Source organism: Dysidea avara, chromosome 6 (assembly GCF_963678975.1).
Source record: "Dysidea avara chromosome 6, odDysAvar1.4, whole genome shotgun sequence".
Classification (NCBI taxonomy): Eukaryota; Metazoa; Porifera; class Demospongiae; order Dictyoceratida; family Dysideidae; genus Dysidea; species Dysidea avara.
Window position 1 is genome coordinate 39,853,789 of NC_089277.1, and position 21,981 is coordinate 39,875,769.

A 21,981-nucleotide genomic window follows, 5' to 3' on the forward strand; every position below is an offset into this window, starting at 1 on the left:
CTGTAAAAGATTTAGTACATTATTCTAGGAGGTTATAAAGTTGTACATTCTGATTGCTGATAACCTCCTGACTAAAACACCCCTAACATTCACAATAATGGTTGAGTTAAAAGCACAAAGCTCTTCTAGCAACACAGTCAGTAATACTGATTAAATTCCATGAAGGTACTATGCCTTCATCACTTTTATGATATCAGATTATACTAAGGCTTTCGCTCTAAAATTGTATTAATGTTAGATACCGAAGTTTCATAAAATGAAATTGTGTACCTATGGCTTAGTAACGCAGAAACACTATCCGAGTATTACCAAACAAACACAGTTTGAGTGTGAAATTTTCAATTCCTAATTGTCATAGAAAATAATACTCAAACTATAATAGTCTGCTAATTAGAAAACAGGTTCTATATCATTTTGGAATTGAACAAGTAATGAATGATACTGATCAAGATATGCATGTATGTATCAATGTACTATTTTAAGTGATAAGATGGTGCACCACCTTCAACTTTTCCAGGAATCACACTAGAAGTATACAACTCAGGGGTGGTTTTAGGGGGGTTTCTGGGGTTTCCAGACACCCCTCTCTGATACAGCGCGCGCCCCTACGATTCGTCTGGGTGATAAAAATTACAAAGAGTTACTGTATACATACTGTATTATATTATGGCTTTTTCTATTAGCAAACTTCATACTTTTACCTTTGAAATCACCTTCACTCATAGTGAACTTTCTTTTTTTTTTTGGTCTTCAACTTGCAGCTAGGCTGAGTTGCAATTTCAGAGAACCAGAAACCCCCTCTGAAAATTTCTAGATCCGCCCCTGCAACTTACTGGCTTGGCAGCAAGAAGTACATCAGAACTGCTATCATCATTAACAACAGGTGAAGTGGAGGTGTTTTGCTGTTCTTGAAATGAAGATACCGGTACTTGCTCTGCGAGTGATGTTTCATCATCGTTGTTGGTAACTTCACCTGTAGCAATATCAGTTTTACTGAAAACTGCAGATACCAGGGTGACGGGTAGTGGATCCATGTTGTGTCTCAGTGTGTGTAATTGTTCCACACATTCACCGGGGGTATTGACAGCACTCATCCAATGTGATAACTCATTTTCTGAACTGTCCATGTAACTTAACTGCTTCTCATGTTGGGCACGTGGTCCCAGTCTTAGACCACCAATCAGTTGCTCTTTTTCACTACCTTTAGGTGAGTCCCACACAGTCACCTCAATCACACTGTTGTTACGAAGGTCATCGAGTTTTAAGTTGTCAAACACAAATCGGCCATTCCATACTGGGTTATGGTTCTCTTTAAACACTTTTGTCTTAAATTTCTTCTTAGAGGCTGGTAGGAGTTGACTATGTGAAGGTTAAGGAGTAAGGGTATACATAATATACTAGATTATTATCATATTAAGGGGGCATGCTACTAATTCCTATGGCTTCACATGCAAAATTTTGGTTTTCATTGATCTGAGCTTGCATTCCATCCCCTTTTGCATCAGATGTGTTTGTGGTAATTAAAAATCACCATCTCCAGTTAGAAGTACTGACTTTAAGACTTAGTTTAGTATTTTAGACCTAAAGAATGAGAATTCTACAAATTTTGGGTCTAGTCTCATAGTTTTACTTCTACACTTCTTAAACTTTGTCATCTGCTACCTAAGTATGTTTGTAACAAAAGTGTGGAAGTAATTGTTTGAAGTACTTGATCAACTGAGCTATTGAACTCTCAAAATTTTCTATGAATCCTTTTTTGAAGCCATAGTAGTCATTCCTATAAATCTGTTTCCATACTTTTAAAGATAATGTTAATACAAGCCACTGTAAGAATTTTTGGGGAGTTTCACAATTAGCTATAGAAGGAGAATCGATTTTAGTGTTAAAATTACAGTGTTTCGCAACCACACCATAATTTGTACATAATTCAGAGGATTTCACTCAGATCAAGACACACGGTAGTGTGTCGTGCGGCCCAAGAAGCCGGCGCGTAACACCTGTGAGTATATTGACAGAAAGAAAGAAAACGTAATTTTCGCACCTCCGTAGCTCTGTGCTGCCTTGATGAAACCAGACGATTTGTGCTGTGGACACTCCCTCCACCTTCAGCACGCCACATTCCAAATTAGAGCGAAATCGCTTTAAGCGTTCCCGAGATATGCGACTTCAAAAATTGGCCTAGTTTCTTCGTTTTTTTTTTCTTCTTATTGTTCTTCCTCTTTTCGCACACTTACAAAAACTGCTATAAAACGCGAACGCCATATCCGATTGCCTTGAAATTTGGCACACAGAAGGGGAGTATAAAGGCGCATCTCTGTACCAACTTTAGCTAGGATACGATAAACAGGAAAAGAGTTATGAGCAATTATTCACGAAAAATAACACCAATATGTTGTCACGCCTACAGGGTAAGCCGCGTACGGGAAGAAGCTGAAAATCGGTGGGTGAATAGGTTAACTATTGAACCTCAAACCTTTTGTGGTTTGAAAGAAATCGAGCTAAAAGCCAGGAAGATACAACGAACAAACCTACAGTGTGTAACAATTATGCAATCGAGATTAGTTAATAAAAAACGACTACTTGCCACGCCTACCAGATAAACCACTAAGGGGAATGCTTTGAAAATCGCTGTATAGAAGGAGTAATCATCTTAGAAAGGTTCTTCAATGGTGTAGAAGAATCAGACTTAAAGCCACGGAGTTATAACACAAAATCCAACTTGGTGCAGCAAGTGCGAGATCGGGATACTCTAATAGAGCAGTCATCCTAATAGAGCAGTCACCCTGAAGAGGATTCAAGAGATCAGCTAGAAACAAGTAACCTGTATAGAGATCAGCTAGAAACAAGTCACCCTGTAGAGAGATCAGCTACAAACAATTAACCCTGTAGAGAGATCAGCTAGAAAAAGTTACCTTATAGGGAGTTCATGAAACTATGGAAAGGGATAGTTCAGCTAGAAATCACCTTGTAGAGTTCAGCTACAAAGAAACTACCATGTAGAGAGTTCAACTACAAACAAATCGCCCTGTAGAGAGATTACCTTGTAGAGAGTTCAGTTACAAAGAAACCATCATGTAGAGAGTTTAGCTGCAAACAAATCACCTGTAGAGAGTTCAGCTACAAACAGATCTCCCTGTAGAGAGATCAGCCAGAAGAAATTTCCTTGTAGAGAGTTCAGCTACAAACAAATCACCCTGTAGAGAGATCAGGTAGAGGAAGTCACCTTACAGAGAGTTCAGTTACAAAGAAACCACCATGTAGAAAGTTCAGCTACAAACTAGTGACCTTGTAGAGACATCAGCTAAAAGAAGTTACCTTGTAGAGAGTTCAGCTACAGAGAAACTATCATGTAGAGAGTTCAGCTACAAACTAGTGACCTTGTAGAGACATCAGCTAAAAGAAGTTACCTTATAGAGAGTTCAGCTACAGAGAAACTATCATGTAGAGAGCTCAGCTACAAACTAGTGACCTTGTAGAGACATCAGCTAAAAGAAGTTACCTTATAGAGAGTTCAGCTACAGAGAAACTATCATGTAGAGAGTTCAGCTGCAAACAAATCACATGTAGAGAGTTCAGCTACAAGCAAATCTCCCTGTAGAGTGATCAGCTAGACGAAGTTTCCTTGTAGAGAGTTCAGCTGCAAACAAATCACCCTGTAGAAAGATCAGCTAGAAGAAATTACCTTGTAGAGAGTTCAGCTACAAAGAAACCATCATGTAGAGAGTTCAGCTGCAAACAAATCACCTGTAGAGAGTTCAGCTACAAACAAATCTCCCTATAGAAAGATCAGCTAGAAGAAGTCACCTTGTAGAGAGTTCAGTTACAAAGAAACCATCATGTAGAGAGTTCAGCTGAAAACAAATCCCCTGTAGAGAGTTAAGCTACAAGCAAATCTCCCTGTAGAGAGATCAGCTAGAAGAAGTTTCCTTGTAGAGAGTTCAGCTACAAACAAATCATCCTGTAGAAAGATCAGCTAGAAGAAGTTACCTTGTGGAGAGTTCAGTTACAAAGAAACCATCATGTGGAGAGTTCAGCTTCAAAGAAATCACCCTGTAGAAAATTCAGCCACAAACAAATTGACCTGTAGAAAGATCAGTTAGAAGAAGTTACCTTGTAGAGAGTTCAGCTACAAAGAAACCATTCTGTAAAGAGCTCAGCTGCAAACAAATCACCTGCACAGAATTCAGCTACAAACAAATCACCCTGTAGAGAGATCAGCTAGAAGAAGTTACCTTGTAGATTGTTCAGCTACTAACAATTCACCCTGTAGAGAGGGCAGCAAGAAGAAGTCACCTTGTAGAGTGTTCAGTTACAAAGAAACCACCATGGAGAGTTCTGTAATAAATATATGTATTATATATATAATTTGTACATTTACTGATAAAATCAGTAATATTTAAAGTACATCTGCTTCATCTTTTCTTCTTCCTGTGGTAAAGAAAAAAAAGACAGGTTAAAAAAGCACCAAAGCCGGCCATAGGTAGGCTGGCTTTGTGGTATACAAATACAAAAAGAAATGAAATCTAATCCAAAACAGCCAAGCTGTAAAAAAACAGTGCGGCCCTCAAAAAGGCTATATGGTGAAAAAAGATGTGAAATCCAAGGTGGCAGCCAAGAAATGGCTGTGATGGTAGGTTAATGGTAAAAATTTTAATAATGGCAATTTAGGTGAATTTTTTTGCCAAGACCAAGCGGCACAAAAATTTACCTGAATTGTCGTTATTAAAATTTTTACCATTAACCTACCATCACAGCCATTTCTTGGCCGCCACCTTGGATTTCACGTCTTTTTTCACCATAGCCTTTTTGAGGGCCGCACTGTTTTTTTACAGCTTGACTGTTTTGGATTAGATTTGTATTAAACAGGAGTTCAATGTCTCAACTACAACAAGTGTTATTCATCAGGTGGGGAACAGTATCTGTGTTGGTTTCATAATATAAAACACATAGTTTTATTCACGGACATAGTTGCTTGCCCCCTAACTACTCAATACTAGTGAGTCTGTATACTAGTCAGTAAACTTTCAGTATACTAGTCAGTAAACTACTCACCATTTCACTACAGGGTTACAGGTCAATTCAGTTTGTAGTAGATTATGACCACTGATAATTCCGACCAGAAGATATCCCTTCTGTCTTTTGTCATTGGTAATGTTAAACTGTAGTGACACCTTCAACTGTCCATGATCTGTTGACTGACTGATATCATCATGGCTCTGTGAATGCAAAAGATACAACATTACAACAATTTAAAACTGCACTACTTGCCAGTACAAATAGCTACAGTATATGACAAATCAAGACCAACTGAACACATCCCAAGTTTCTATGAAGATGCGTTTGTAACACACATTTTGTAAACTTTTGTTAGTGCCTACTTACCTATCTTTATAACTGAATATTCTGTTGTAGTTCGCTAGCTGCATACGTATACATAAGTAGTATAATTATTTAATCCAAAACAGCCAAGCTGTAAAAAACAGTGTGCGGCCCTCAAAAAGGCTATGGTGAAAAAAGATGTGAAATCCAAGGTGGTGGCCAAGAAATGGCTGTGATGGTAGGTTAATGGTGAAAATTTTAATAACGACAATTCGCGTGAATTTTTGTGCCGCTTGGTCTTGGCACAAAATTCACCTGAATTGTCATTATTAAAGTCTTTACCATTAACCTACCATCACAGCCATTTCTTGGCCACCACCTTGGATTTCACATCTTTTTTCACCATAGCCTTTTTGAGGGCCGCACACTTTTTTTACAGCTTGGCTGTTTTGGATTAGATTTTGTATTTGTATACCCCAAAGCCTATGGCCGGCTTTGGGACTTTTTTAACCTATCTTTTTTTCTTTACCACAGGAAGAAGAAAAGATGAAGTAGATGTACTTTAAATATTTTATCAGTAAATGTACAAATTATATATATATATAATACATATATTGATTACAGAAATCTCCATGGTGGTTTCTTTGTAACTGAACACTCTACAATGTGACTTCTTCTAATTGCTCTCTCTACAGGGTGAATTGTTTGTAGCTGAACGATCTACAAGGTAACTTCTTCTAGCTGATCTCTCTACAGGGTGATTTGTTTGCAGCTGAGCTCTTTACAGAATGGTTTCTTTGTAGATGAACTCTCTACAAGGTAACTTCTTCTAACTGATCTTTCTACAGGGCAATTTGTTTGTGGCTGAATTTTCTACAGGGTGATTTCTTTGCAGCTGAACTCTCTACATGGTGGTTTCTTTGTAGCTGAACTCTCTACAAGGTAACTTCTTCTAGCTGATCTCCCTACAGGGTGATTTGTTTGTAGCTGAGCGATCTACAAGGTAACTTCTTCTAGCTGATCTCTCCACAGGGTGATTTGTTTGTAGCTGAATTCTGTACAGGTGATTTGTTTGCAGCTGAGCTCTTTACAGAATGGTTTCTTTGTACCTGAACTCTCTACAAGGTAACTTTTCTAGCTGATGTCTCTACAAGGTCACTAGCTTGTAGCTGAACTCTCTACATGGTGGTTTCTTTGTAACTGAACTTTCTACAAGGTGACGTCTTCTAGCTGATCTTTCTATAGGGTGATTTGTTTGTAGCTGAACTCTCTACAAGGTAACTTCTTCTAGCTGATCTCTCTACAGGGAGATTTGTTTGAAGTTGAACTCTTTAAATGATGGTTTCTTTGTAGCTGAACTCTCTACAAGGTAACTTCTTCTAGCTGATCTCTCTACAGGGTGATTTGTTTGTAGCTGAATTCTCTACATGGTGGTTTCTTTGTAACTGAACTTTCTACAAGGTGACGTCTTCTAGCTGATCTTTCTATAGGGTGATTTGTTTGTAGCTGAACTCTCTACAAGGTAACTTCTTCTAGCTGATCTCTCTACAGGGAGATTTGTTTGAAGTTGAACTCTTTAAATGATGGTTTCTTTGTAGCTGAACTCTCTACAAGGTAACTTCTTCTAGCTGATCTCTCTACAGGGTGATTTGTTTGTAGCTGAATTCTCTACATGGTGGTTTCTTTGTAACTGAACTCTCTACAAAGTAACCTCTTCTAGCTAAGCTCTCTACAGGGAGATTTGTTTGTAGCTGAACTCTATACATGATGGTTTCTTTGTAGCTGAACTCTCTGCAAGGTAACTTCTTCTATTGATCTCTCTACAGGGCGATTTGTTTGCAACTGAAATCTCTACATGGTGGTTTCTTTGTAGCTGAACTCTACAAGGTGATTTCTTCTATTTGAACTATCTCTTTCCATAGTTGCATGAACTCCCTACAAGGTAACTTCTTCTAGCTGATCTCTCTACAGGATGACTTGTGTGTAGCTGATCTCTATACAGGTTTCTTGTTTCTAACTGATCTCTTGAATTCTCTTCAGGGTGACTGCTCTATTAGGATGACTGCTCTATTAGAGTATCTCGATCTCGCACTTGCTGCACCAAGTTGGATTTCATGTTATAACTCCGTGGCTTTAAGTCTGATTCTTCTACACCATTGATGAACCTTTCTAAGATGATTACCCCATCTGTACAACGATTTTCAAAGCATTACCCCTAGCAGTTTATCTGGTAGGCATGGCAAGCAGTCGTTTTTTTATTAGCTAATCTCGTTTGCGTAATTGTTACACAGTGTTGGTTTTTTCGTTGTATCTTCCTGTTTTTTAGCTCGATTTCTTTCAAACCACAAAAGGTTTGAGGTTCAATAGTTAACCTATCCACCCACCGATTTTCAGCTTCTTCCCATATGCAGTTTAACCTGTAGGCGTGACAACATATTGGTGTTATTTTCGTGAATAATTGCTCATAACTCTTTGCCTGTTTATCGTATTCCAGCCAAAGTTGGTACCGAGATGTGCCTTTATACCCCCCTTCTGTGTTCCACATTTCAAGGCAATTGGATATGGCGTTCGCGTTTTATAGCAGTTTTTGTAAGTGTGCGACAAGAGGAATCAAAATAAGAAGAATAAAAAACGAAGAAACTGAGCCAATTTTTGAAGTCGCATATCTCGGGAACTCATCAAGCGATTTTGCTCAAATTTGGAATGTGGAGTGCTGCAGTTGGAGGCAGTGTCCACAGCAAAAATCGTCTTGTTTCATCAAGGCAGCACAGAGCTACGGAGGTGCAAAAATTGTATTTTCTTTCTTCCTGTCAATATACTCACGGGTGTTACGCACCGGCTTCTTGGGCATACACACTTACTTGGCTAGGTAGCACAGTGATATAGCTCAACACTGACGACTCAGCACACATACAGCTTGTACAATAAACAAAGGCCTAATTAGTGATGAGCTACAATTAACTTGACAATTAATTCAAGGACACTATTCAGTCTACAGCCAAAATTAGAAATTGCCATTCTGCCATTTTTGGAATAAATAGGGTACACGCTATAAAGTTTTTTAAACGATTACTCGGAAGAATTAAGTTCAAGACATGCACGGTGCTAACAAGGCAGTACATAGTGGGGTCAAGTCATTGACAAGTTTACTAGGCCATTGTGGAGTCCTTGTCATCAAGATGAACCACTGGAAGGCCTTGCCATTATATACATCATCATACAGTCCCGGTCCATGGTTCAGTTCTCCTGAGTCCTCATCCCCGTACAATATCCACACTGCATGCGTGGCTTGTAGCTACATAGGGGGTTGTTTGTATGAGCACAAGTGGCTACAAATTGCAGTATGTGCAATTATTGTACTTTGCGTGCAATTAGCTGACAAGCATGCAATCAGTCATGGAGAACTCCCAGGGCAAGTCCCAGTATTGGTACAAGCAAAGTAAACAGTAACGAGGACAGCTGGTACCCAGCACAATCGATTTCACCACACCCAAGCTAAAACAAGAACTGTCTCTGGATATACCATCATCATCTGGGCAGAGTAGTGAGAAAGGCATACCAAGTATAAAAGTATATGTTGTTTCCAAGCCAACTAAGGATGACAAAAATGAGTTCTTTGTTGCTTTGTCCAATTCAAAAGGATCACCTGTAATCCTAGCATTGATAGAAGAATTTAATGGTCCATATGTGCCAATCTATGAAACGAGGATTATACCTAAGCCACTGACAGAAGCAATTAGCTGACAAGCATGCAATCAGTCATGGAGAACTCCCAGGGCAAGTCCCAGTATTGGTACAAGCAAAGTAAACAGTAACGAGGACAGCTGGTACCCAACACAATCGATTTCACCACACCCAAGCTAAAACAAGAACTGTCTCTGGATATTCCATCATCATCTGGGCAGAGTAGTGAGAAAGGCATACCAAGTATAAAAGTATATGTTGTTTCCAAGCCAACTAAGGATGACAAAAATGAGTTCTTTGTTGCTTTGTCCAATTCAAAAGGATCACCTGTAATCCTAGCATTGATAGAAGAATTTAATGGTCCATATGTGCCAATCTATGAAACGAGGATTATACCTAAGCCACTGACAGAATTGAGTGATGTAGCTGCAATGAAAATGACATATCCTGATCTACTAAAACATTGTGAAAAGGTATTTTCACCTGTTTTAGTTTCATTTAGTCAGGCTCAGTAAGTAGAAGAAAATACATGAATGCAATCAAGCTGTAAAATGTGGTTTCAGCAGAGGGCAGGACGTATTACAGCCTCTAAACTTAAAGAAATTTTACATACCGATTTTTCTCAGCCATCATTGTCACTGATCAAAGACATTTGTTACCCAGCAGCATACCAGTTTTTTGTGCCTTGTCTATATGGGCTGGAGAATGAGGACACAGCCAGTTCTGTTTACTTTGATATGCATGCCAAACAACATGTCTCTTTGATGATCATCAAATCTGGTTTAATTCTACACCCTTCATATCCATTTATGGGAGCTACCCCAGATGGAATTGTGCATTGTGCCTGTTGTGGATCTGGCACCCTCGAAATAAAATGCCTGTACTCCTGTAGGGATAGATCATTCGAAGAGGCTACCTCAGAAGATCCAACGTTTTGTTTAGAGCAAGGAAATGATGGTTCACTGAATTTAAAGAGAAACCATTCTTATTTTTACCAAATACAAATGCAGCTGTGTCAAGTTGAATATTGTGACTTTATTGTTGGGAGGGAGGGTGAAATATTTCACCAGAGAATCGAACGAGATGAAGATTTTGTTGATGACACCTTTCACAGAGCTGAAAGTTTCATAAAGCTTGCTAGGAACTTGTTTAGCAAACAGAATGCCATGCCATCTCGCCCTTCACAAGATCAAGATTCAGTATCTGCATCACATGTTTCTGTGCCCAGTACCCACTGGTGGTGCTATTGTGGTAAGGATGAAACCTTTGATAACATAATAGGATGTGATGGCAAGGACTGCACGATTCAGTGGTATGACTTGTACTTGTCATGCTTGCAGTTGACTGAAGATGAGATCCCAAATGATAAAATGGTTCTACCCTGACTGCCACAAAGGAAAGCACAATGCACGAGCATCAAAATCTAAGATTTGATTATTATGTTGGATGTGTGGACATGTGCATTGTAAGCTCCCTAACATTTCAATTGATTGTACCATTCATTATTTATCAAGTTATTTAATTAATGCAACTCCGGGGTATCCTAGGGGTCACGTGTATGATTTGTCACCATGTGACAGGAGTGAGTCACAGGAGACAATGCCTAAAAGTTGCTGTGCTGTAGAATGTACAAATGTGCTTAGAAAAGGATGTGGATTGCACTATTACCATTTTTCAATGAAGAAAGAGTGTCGAACCTGATGGATTGCTGCAGCCAACAGACAGAACTGGACACCTACAGAGTACAAATAGATCTACAGCAAACATTTTGTATCTGGTGAGAAGAGTAACAACCCACTTGCACCAAATTATGTGCCTAGTTTGTTCAAGCACATTAAGAGCCCAGTGAAGCGTCGTTTGGCAGTGAGGGGTGAGGCATATGCCAGACGGCAAGCTACCAAGCAAAGAAGACTAGAGGAATCACAGAGAATTCAACGTACCAAAGAACTTGAAGAGAAAGCAAAATTAAAGAGAAAAAGAAAAGATTAGGTTTGTTACTGAGTAATGCCTACATTGGTACATTGCTGACCATACCTTTATTTCAAACATACTAGTATATGGTTGATGTAATGCACCTATCAGCATCAAGCCCCAACCTCCTACCAGATTACAGAGTAAGGTGGATTTTTTTGCCCTACTAGTGGGGATTCTGTCAGTAATACTTTATAGTATGACAAACTCCAGTTTTATCTACTGTACCATGAGGCACTGGAGGGTGCTCAGCTGGTACATGGCCTGCAGCTGTACGAGTCATGTACCAAGAGCCTAGAAACACTAATAAATCAAGTGAAATGGGCAAAATGAATGGGTCCTTTTAATTATTATATAGGCTAGTGGTAAACACCTCGTACAGGCTCTACCTTCTGTGTTCACCATCCAGTGCCTAATTGGTAAGGTAGATAATAATACTAATTGTATAAATCCCCACACATTGCCTGAGGGGTATGGCTTTGCATTGATCAGTTCATTAAAAATAGATTGTTATGGGTATAACAATTCTATATGATTGGCCATGGAATGTTCCAGACATGATAGCTAATTCGATATAGTAAAAATCACGTGATTGTGAGTGGCTTTGATTTGCGCTTGATTTCTTTACCCCAAATAGCAGTGCTACCGTGTTTAGATTGTTAGTGATAACATAAGACAGACAATTTTCCAGTCCTGCTGGTCCAGTCTTAGACTGTATGGGAGCATTTTCTTCGACTACTCTAATTGACGAGCGTCATCCACGATTTTCTACCTAGAAAGACTCACTCATCGTTCACTAGTTACAAATGCCTAAAGGAGGAAAGGAAAAGAACAGTAAGACGAAAACTTCAACTGAACCTTATCCTAAGAAGGGAGGAAAACCTCAGGGGGATTTAACAGATCCCGAAACCCTGTACTGTGATAGGTGTACCAGTGATGTAGAGCGCTTAATCCAGTGTGAGAAATGTGAAATGTATTTATGTTCAAGTTGTGAGAAAATTCCAGAAAGTGTGATGGCAACCATAGGTGAGTATAGTCAAATACATTGGTTTTGCATGTATTGTGATACACTGGTTTGCAAATCTAGTAATTTTGGGCAAGTTTGTACAATTGAAAGTTTGACTAATGTTGTGCAAAGTAGTGTGTCTCTCAGTTTGAAGAAAACAATTTCCCAGAAACTTCAGTCTATTGAAGAAAAACTTAGGAATTTAGAGATTACGTGTAGTAGTTCAAGCAATGTTGTTTCACACACAGAAGAGTTTGATTCTCCTATGGTATCACCTACACATCAGAGTCGGCCTCGTTTATCTGATACATTCAACTCTACCTCTGAAGTTTTAAATTCTTATATTCATGAAGAGAAAGAGAGAAGCAGAAGGAGATTGAACGTAATAGTACATAATGTTGCAGAGCCATCAGCTGAAAGTGGATCGGAAAGGAAATCACATGACATCAGTAATGTGGCCTCAAGTATGTGGGGGTTAAGGTTAATGTTACCAATGCCAATAGGATAGGCCGAAGAAAGGACGATCAACCAAGACCTAGGCTGATTAAGGTATCTGTTGAATCAGAGCGTGACAAGGCTATGTTCTTGCGCAACTGTACAAAGCTTCGGCTAGAGATAACCCAGAAGACATTCAGAAGGTTTACATCACACCAGATTTGACCCCTCGTGAACAGCAACATAATAAGGACTTAAGGATCCAGTTGGCAGAGAAGAACAAAAATGGAAAGAAGTATTTCATAAAAAACGGCAGGATTGTGCAGAGGGGAGGTTAAAATCTTCCCTCTGCACACATTCTATGCATCACACCCCTACTAGTATGGCTTTAAACTGTTTTTTGACCAATGCTCAAAGTATTTCAAATAAACTATCTGAGTTTCGAGCCCTGGTGGCTCATTCTGATTATCATGTGATAGGTATAACAGAATCCTGGTGAAATGACTCTATCAGTGACGGTGAATTGTGTTTGAAAGGTTACAATCTTTTTTGTGCTGATAAAAGGTCTGGAACTGGTGGTGGCGTCTTACTGTATCTGCATGAGTCTTTACCGGCCACATTGTGTATTCCTTTAATGGACCTTCATGTTGATGATTCACTGTGGTGTAGTGTCAAGTTGGGGGGCAATGAACGGCTTCTTGTTGGTATTGTTTACCGTTCTCCATCCTCGAGTGACATCAATAATTGTAGATTACTATCTGCCATTAGAAGTATTAATGAACTTAACTTTTCTCAAGTTCTACTCATTGGAGATTTTAACGTTCCTGGCATCAATTGGGAGGACTTAGACTATGCAGGGAATGCATCATCCCTAGCTGCTAACTTACTTGATGCTACTAATGATTAGGCCTGGGCGGTATCAGAAATTGGAAAACGATATTATCTTGATATTAATATATCATGATATTACTAAATATCACGGTATTAGTAATACTGAATGAATAGTTAATAGTTACTATTGGTGACACGCACACACAAGGTGAGTATTATAGGTACATGTATAATGACAATAAGTAATAACAGTATAAGGACTAAGTAAGGGACTAGTTATCACTTGTGAGTATTATAGGTATAATGATGATAATAAGGTATTGTAAATAACAGTATAAGGATAAGTAAGGGACTAAGGGTTAAAGATTTTGTGCTAAAAAAACCAGTTGATTAACTTTTTCTGGCTTTAGACAAGAGCGGCTTGGAGTTACTACATTGCCACCAGTACTAAATACCCTCTCCGATGCACAACTAGTTGCACAAACTGACAAATACTTTTTAGCCAATGTCGACAGTACTTGAAAATGTTCCTGGTGAATTTTCCACCACTCAAGAGGGTTAGATTTAATTTCTGGGCAAGGTAGCAGTAAGTACTGGCTCATTTCATCTTGGATACTCTGTTCAACACTCTTAGCTCTAGTTGTAGATGTAGATGTTTTCCTTTGATCTAGTATGTCAGATAATTTTCTTTTTTTCTTTATAGGAGCTTGGACAGCCTCGTCCTGTTGACTTGCTTGTGTTAATGTTATTTCTCCCGGTGCGGCTGATTCTTCTATCCTTTGGGCTACAATTTTCCCTTCAGCTATAATTTTTTCTTGCAAAGTGGTTTTGTCCTCTTCAGTACAATAGTTTGACTTGAAACGTGGGTCCAAGATAGTAGCCAAGCTGATTAATTCCCTTGTGTTGTCATCATCGTATTTTGTGTTCATGTATTGTTTGATCTTATGTTGTATATCTTTTTTCAGGGTAGTATCTCCTTCATTTTCTACCAGTGCTTCTGTATTGAGGTGTTCCATCATTGGTCTCAAACAAGAGGCGGTCACCTACTTTTCAGCAGCTAAAGCATCAGTGAAGTCAGCTACTGGTTTTAGTGCACCCACAATTGATTCTATTACCTCTGTATCCTGCCACCGGAGCTTAAGATGACTAGTTTTGGGATCTGCTCCAAGTACTTGGCACACAGCTTTCTCTTGCTCCAGCAATCGTTGGAGCATTTTGTACCTGGTACCCCATCTAGTAACACATTCCTGAGAAAAAAATTATAATAAAAAATGAAATGTATATTTGTTATTATTAACTTACAGTGACTAGTGAGTGGCTTGGTAAGTTTAAGTCAACCTGAAGTTGAGTTAAGTCCCTCTTTTTTTTCCAACTATGTGAAAATGTGTTTATAATTTTATGTGAGATGTCAATTGCACGTGTAATCCGACTATCACCTTTCATTGAGTTAGTGATGGCCAGGTGTAAATTATGGCCAAAGCATGATAGCCAGGTCCAATTTAGTTTTCTCATAGCTGCTACAATGTTGGACCCATTGTCAGAAGTAGCACAAGCTAGTCTATTTTCTGGCAATCCCCATGACTCCAGCACACCCTGCAAAGCCATCACTAGACAATCAGCAGTGTGGTCTTCAGGAACAAAGGTGGTTTGTAGACAATGAGACTGCAATTCCCATTCCTTATTAACAAAATGGATGGTAACTGCAAGGTAAGGCTGCATTGTATTAGAAGACCACATATCTGTAGTGATGGAGAAATACTCAGCATTCTTTATTGATTCTGATATTCTTCCCCTTGTATCCGCATAGAGAGCTGGTATGGTCGTCTTTGTAAAATACTTCCTAGATGGAACTTCGTATCGTTCATCAAGTCTACTCAACAGCTTCTTAAAACCTGGCCGTTCTACGATGTTGAATGGCATCATTTCTTTGGCGATGAAATGTGACAGGGCATTGGTGATTTCTTGAGCCCGCTTGCTGCCACTAGGATAAGGCTGAGTTCGCTCAATGGCTGCTGGTAAGGTTAATTCTTGCTTCGTCTTGCTAGACCCGGATGCTTCTTTCTTTTTCTTGGAATTCTTCGCTTCGACAACAGAGGCATATTCTTTCGGATGGTGATAATACAAATGGCTCGATAAATTCGACGTATTACCGCCTGAAGCGAGAACAGTCTTGTGGCATTGTTTACATATGGCTTTATCCTTTTCTTTATCATTATCCTTTACGCCGAAGAAATTCCAAATGTAGGATGTGGTTCCTTTCTTTGCCACGAGGTCACTACTTGAATCCGACATTGTTTTTCTTTCATCACGACGTGTCATGTTAGGTCTCGTGACATCTTATAATTAACTGGCGGTATCACGATATTGCAAAATATGCTCGGTATCTATACCGGTATCTGTAAAGTACCGCGGTTTACTAATGAAACCGGTATACCGCCCAGGCCTACTAATGATGCTTATCTATTTCAGCATGTGACTGGTTTTACTCGTCATAGAAGTGGTCAAAGATCCTCTCTTCTTGATTTAGTGTTTACTTTCGATATTAACTTCATTCAATTTGTACAACACCATTCTCCGTTGGGTTCTAGTGACCATGACTGTTTGACATGGCAGTATGAATGTTTGTTTGACAACCCAACTGCTGAGAGTCTGCATGTACTTACAACTACTGGAAAGGAAATTACTTGGCTATGTGTAAAGAATTTAATGAAATTAATTGGGACCTGTTACTCAGCAATGATACTATTGATATTAATTGGAACCTCTTTAAGGAAAAGGTTACGTCTGTTGTCGATAAATACGTTCCAAAAGTTGCTAAAAAAATTCCATCAAATAAACCTCCATGGTGGTCTAGCTCACTTGCAAAAGTGATCAAACAGAAACAGCAGTTATACTCCATATTTAAATATACTCACCAACCCTCTGACTATGCTGCATATACAGTGGATCCTCAGTTATCCGAACACCTCTGTTCCAAGCTTTTGGGAAAAGTGTTCGGATAACTGAATTTGTTCAGATAACTGAATAAGCAAAGAATCTTAGTGTATGTACAGTAAATATGTACATAATGTGTTTTTACAGATACAATACAAGATAATCATCTGATCTACGGTACAAAGAACTTTGTATAATGCTATGTTATACAGTACTGTACATGCATACCTGTATATATACACATGATATAACAATGCAATACTGTACAGTCCTTACATATATGATGTTATAGATGTCTGTTTAAGAGATGATAAGCGTTTCTTGGCAGCCATATCAACCATCTTTTGTGAAAATCGTAGTAATTCATCCCTCTTTCGGCTTATATCACACACTGTGCTTTGTCCAATATCGACGCGCTCCGAGATGACAGTGTAAGAAACATTGGAATCAATGAGTTTAAGTATTTTTAGCTTATTTTCGATTGAAAGAACGACTCTCTTTCTCTTTTGTCCAGTCTTCTTCATGTTCCCACCTTGAGTTCCGCTCATAACACCGCCATTAATTAAATTTTATTACTCAAATATAAAATTGTTTCGATTGTGGGATTCAAGTTTTTGAATTCGGATAATCGAGGAGTCGGATAACCGAGGATCCACTGTACCATTAAAAGAAACAAAGTAAAGTCCATGGCAAGAGCTGCACAGGCTAAACATGACCAACAATTAATTGATAAATTTCATGCTAATCCCAAGGCTCTATATGGCTATATGAGGGACAAATCTGGGCTAAAACCCTAAATTGGTCAAGTTGTTAAAACTGATGGTACCATTACTGGAAATGATGGAGAAACTGCTGAAGTTCTTAACAACTTCTTCCACTCAGTGTTTACAAGTGAGTGTGGTGCTACCGAAATCCTCCCTTCTAATGCTGATCAATTGTCTGACATATGTATGACAGAAATTGAGGTCTTTGAGGCATTGGCATCATTAAAACCTAATAAAGCCCCTGGACCAGACAACATACATTCACAGGTACTAAAGAATTGTGCTGAAAGTTTAGCTAAACCCTTATTTTTATTGTTTACACAGTCTATAAGTACTGGTATGCTTCCTAGTGACTGGAGAAGAGCAAATATAACACCTATCTTTAAAAAGGGCTCTAAAGTCAGCCCTGAAAACTACAGACCTATTAGTTTGATATCTCAGGTAATAAAGGTTCTGGAAACTTTGATTAGGTCTAAAATGATGAAGTTTTTGGATGAAAATGAAGTTATTGATAATTGCCAACATGGTTGTATTAAAAAGAAGTCTTGTTTTACCAATCTTTTGACGACTCTCGAGGATTGGACTATTGCGGTTGACCAGGGCTATGGAGTTGACGCTGCCTACCTTGATTTCAGTAAGGAGTTTGACTCAGTGCCACATCAAAGACTCCTTCAGAAGTTAGCTAGTTATGGATTTGGTGGCAGGCTGCTGTCTTGGCTTGAGGGATTCCTCTCGAATAGCTACCAGAGAGTCATTTTGAATGGGTCCTCCTCGAGTTGGTGTGCTGTGACAAGCGGTGTTCCCCAGGGATCTGTCCTGGGGCCACTATTATTTACATTATATATTAATGACATACCAAACATCGTTCATACTGACTTGAGTTTTTTTGCTGACGATTCTAAGGTCTATACAGTTATTAAGACCCTTGAGGATACCCACAAGCTACAGGCAGACCTTGACAGTATTCAAAACTGGTGTCATATATGGTTATTAAGACTAAACTTACTGAAATGTAAAGTTATGCATGTGGGGTATTCTCACATTGTTGCTGAATATGTTCTGTGTGACAATTCTGGTGAACATGTTAAGCTGACAGAAGTTGACCAAGAGAAAGATCTTGGGGTCTGGATTACCAGTGACCTTAAATCATCTCTGCATTGCTCTAAGGCAGTGGCATCTGCTATGAGAGTTCTCTCCATGATTAGAAGGATATTTGTCAACATTTCAAAAGACCTATTTGTGTTTCTTTATAAGACATATGTTAGGCCGCACTTGGAATACTGTGCATCTATATGGAGCCCCAGTCTTGCTAAAGATATTGACGTATTGGAGAAAGTCCAAAAGCGGGCTACGAAGATGGTTAGGGGCCTTGGACACTTGCCATATGAACAGAGGTTAAAGTCTTTAGACTTTTACACTTTATTTCGTCGACGCCAGCATGGTAACCTCATTGAGGTCTTCAAGATACCAAATGGGTATTATGAGATAGACCCTACCAGGTTCTTTACTTTAACTGATGTCAGCAACACTAGAGGTCATCACATGAAGCTTTTTAAATCTCACACCAGACTGAATGCTCGATCTAACTTTTTTACCCAACGTATCATTAACAGCTGGAATAGTTTGCCTCAGGAAGTAGTCTCAGCTCATACTATCACTTCCTTCAAGTTGGAGTTAGACGACTATTGGTCTAGTTCAGGATATGGATATGAACAAAGGCTTACAGCCTCTACATAATTGTTTGTACTGTGTGTATATCCATACAATTAATAATAATAATAATAATAAACAACAGTGTAAGAACAAGGAGCAAGAAGGAAGCAGCTAAAGCTTTTTGAGAAACGGAAATGGTTGCAAAGGGGGCAGTTGCTATGGAATGCCCAAATGGCTAAAAAGTTAGCTAAACTTGTAGGGTCAGAGAAAATTATGAGGAAAATATATGAAGTAATGATTGCAAAATGTCAAGACATGGACCAAAAGCTGCAGGATAGCATGAAAAGGAAAAATTGTTGGCCAAGTGCACTGACACAGCAGTCTTTGATGACTGATGACAAGAAAGTTTTATACTACACAGGACTTCCATCCTGTTCTGTCTTACGAGCAGTGTTTCCTTTGGAAGTTAAGGGGTTTCCAGGCAGCTGTGATAATGGGATTGATAATTTCGATCCTTTTTTGATGACACTGCGACTGGATGCTGGTGAGCAAGATCTAGCTTGTAGGTTTGGTGTTAGCCAGTCAACCGTGTCAAGCAGCATTAGTGAATGGGTTGATATCCTGTTTACTAAGCTGTCCTTCTTGATTCACTGGACTGAGAGGGACCACCTAATGAAGACAATACCAGCTGATTTTAGGGAGCACTTAGGAAGTGTGCATTCATTATTGATTGTTTTGAAGTATTTATGGAACATCCAGCATCCCTTAAAGTCAGAGCCCAGACATTTTCAAACTATAAAAAACACAATACTATAAAATTCCTTATTGTAATTACCCCACAAGGCTCTGTGGCATTAATTATTTCAAAAGGATGGGGTGGCAGAGCCTCTGATGTTTACATAACTGAAAACTATGGCCTGTTACAAAAGCTATTGCCAGGTGACATGGTACTTGCTAACCGTGGCTTTACAAGATACAGCTGGATTGTACTGTGCTGAAGTGCGCATTCCACCATTTACAAGAGGCAAGAAGTAGCTAAGTAAAGCTTAGGTGGAAAATGCATGAAGGTTATCATGTGTTCGTATTCACATTGAAAGGGTAATAGAACTTGTTAGATAGAAGTACAAGACACCCTACCTGTTTACATGGTCAGCTATAGTGAAACTGATGGATTCTCTGTGATTGATAAAATAGTGACTATATGTAAGTTGTGCCTTGTGCAATTGCTGTGACTCAGATATTCCTTTTAATTAGCTAATGTTAGTTTGGCATAGAACCAAGCCATAGTACGAAGCATATTACTGTGTAGTGCGGCTACTTCTATACCGTAGTAATATTGTAAAAGTTTCATACTACGACTGTAGTACGGCTACGGCTACATTAACTTTTAAATTATTTTGACGCACACGTATGTACAGAACCTACATGTTTATAACAATAATTAACATGTGATGCAAGCTAATTAGTAGCATGTGGTAACATACATAGTATAAGCACTCCATACTTCACTCACACTAACGAAACTGTCACTGCTATTCTTTTCAGTATGTAATGTTTGATCATCATCATCATCATCATCATCACTATCCAATAATGCAAGTGACACTTGCTATAGGGAACACATGATCACCATATGTAACACAGACATGTGTGGACTCACTTTCTTTACTCCGCTAGACTTTACTGGTGAAGCAGTTTCTCCATCACCTTGATTCATCTTGGTGTCCTCCTCAGTTAATGTTTTAAACTGATGTTCGTCCATATCAACAAAACCTTTGTCCTCGACTGGTTGAGGAAAGGCGGCTGCACCTCCAGACTGGAATCCTTGATTGACAGCAGCTATTGGGTCTACACCAGAGAATGGTTTAGGTCCAATATCCTTGTCTTGTAAAGTCTGATCATTACCACTACCATCATCAACACTCTTCTCACCATCATTATCAGGACTACTCCTTGTTACATCACTAGCATTTAGTGTGTCCTCATTACTCTTAGTGACCTCTCTGAAGTCACCATCAGGTCGTAAGATGTGCCACTGCTCCACCCACTCATTGGGGTGTGATAACATGGCTTCCCAGTGACTCACCTCTGCATCCTATAGTGGATATATTTTACTAGCTATTTAAAAAATTAAAATTTTAAAAGGAAGTAGGGATTGGTATAATATGCATGCTACAAAAAGTAAGGAAACAAGCTCCACAATGTTACAGCTGAAACAGTAAAAAGGAAGGGAACAAGATTAGACTACTACTTGCTAAAATTAGACACACTTTAATGCCTACTTTTGGCTAGCTAGCATATTGAAATGAGAAATTAGCCAAAAGTAGGGATTAAAGTGTGTCTCATTTTAGCAAGTAGTCGTCTAATCTTGTTCCCTTACTTTTTTCTGCTGGATCATTTCTCATTTCAGCTGTAACATTTTGAGCTTGTTTCCTTACTTTTTGTAGCATGTATGTTAGGCCACTCCTAGAAAATTCATTGTTTCCCATTTCCCACCCGCATGTAGATTCTCTTCCCGCATGGTCATTCATTATTGCTGTCAACTGAACATTTTATTCAATATTTATCCTGTGATTGCATAGCAGTAACTAGTTTAGCATTCAGAAAGCCAATTTAGCTAGCTTTTCACTGTTCAGGTTCTTAGTTTAAATACCTCTACTGTATTCTTACCTGTCCTGTAAGTTAGTTTTTGAATTCCGAAAATTAGTGGAAATATCTATAATGAATAACGGATAATGAACCGCCAGCCCACATGTATTTTTGAGGTCAATGAAATGGGAAACAAGGAGTTTACTTTGAGTGGCCGTATTCAAATCTGTACTTCCTTTTAAGATTTTTAATTTTTTAAATAGCTAGTTTGTTTACTTTTTTTGTCTAGCTAGCTCACTCAAAACAGCTATATTTTAACATCGTATGCAATAAGCGCCTCTAAAAATAATTATCGCCTTGTCTTTTAAAGCTAACAGTTAAAGGCTTCAATTGCATTTCTAATAGCCTAAATATTGATGATTTTACAGTAAAGCATCACTGGATAGTCCACCATTAAGAGTGGAACTCTCGCTTTTAGAAGTCTGGATCCCGAGGTGGATCTGCCCCTCAAGGACATTAGGCCATTCCAATCGGTATACCGGTTTCTGGTCCTGCTCACATTGAAAGGGGCATGCGGGTGGGCAAATTTCATCATTATGTCATTATTATTATACTGTTAAAATCACTACAATAAAACTCTACTGGATACAGCTACATGGCTATAATACATGCACTAGCATAAATTATATATAGCTATACAACAAAGTAAAACCTACAAATGCTGACACATTTAGACACCAATCCCGAAATACGAACTAGATGGCTTCTAAAAACAAACTTTAAAAGCCATATACT

General features: G+C 38.8%; 2 protein-coding genes across 2 annotated transcripts in view; both read right to left on the reverse strand.

Moving 5' to 3' along the window:
• The window catches only part of LOC136258987 (uncharacterized), a 132,020-nt gene that overhangs the window by 87,721 nt on the left and 22,318 nt on the right, over positions 1-21,981 (reverse strand). Inside the window, exons 12-15 of the mRNA XM_066052379.1 lie at positions 20,258-20,692; positions 20,111-20,206; positions 5,053-5,216; positions 834-1,359 (exon numbers count right to left, since the gene is read on the reverse strand). Of these exons, the coding sequence (XP_065908451.1) occupies positions 834-1,359; positions 5,053-5,216; positions 20,111-20,206; positions 20,258-20,692 (1,221 nt within the window). The remainder of the gene's footprint in view (positions 1-833; positions 1,360-5,052; positions 5,217-20,110; positions 20,207-20,257; positions 20,693-21,981) is intronic.
• LOC136259000 (E3 SUMO-protein ligase ZBED1-like) lies at positions 13,324-15,688 on the reverse strand. Its single transcript, XM_066052404.1, has 2 exons — positions 14,549-15,688; positions 13,324-14,493 (listed from the first exon to the last, which is right to left on the reverse strand). The coding sequence occupies exons 1-2, from the start codon at positions 15,563-15,565 to the stop codon at positions 14,290-14,292; spliced, it is 1,221 nt and encodes a 406-aa protein (XP_065908476.1). The 5' UTR covers positions 15,566-15,688; the 3' UTR covers positions 13,324-14,289.

What these genes read in the sequence shown, in the direction of transcription:
- LOC136259000 (XM_066052404.1), bottom strand. Translation starts at nt 15,565, where the DNA reads ATGACACGTCGTGATGAAAGAAAAACAATGTCGGATTCAAGTAGTGAC. An exon ending in CAAGCCACTCACTAGTCACT is followed by an intron (nt 14,494 to 14,548) that starts GTAAGTTAATAA and finishes TTTTTTTCTCAG; the next exon opens with GAATGTGTTACTAGATGGGG.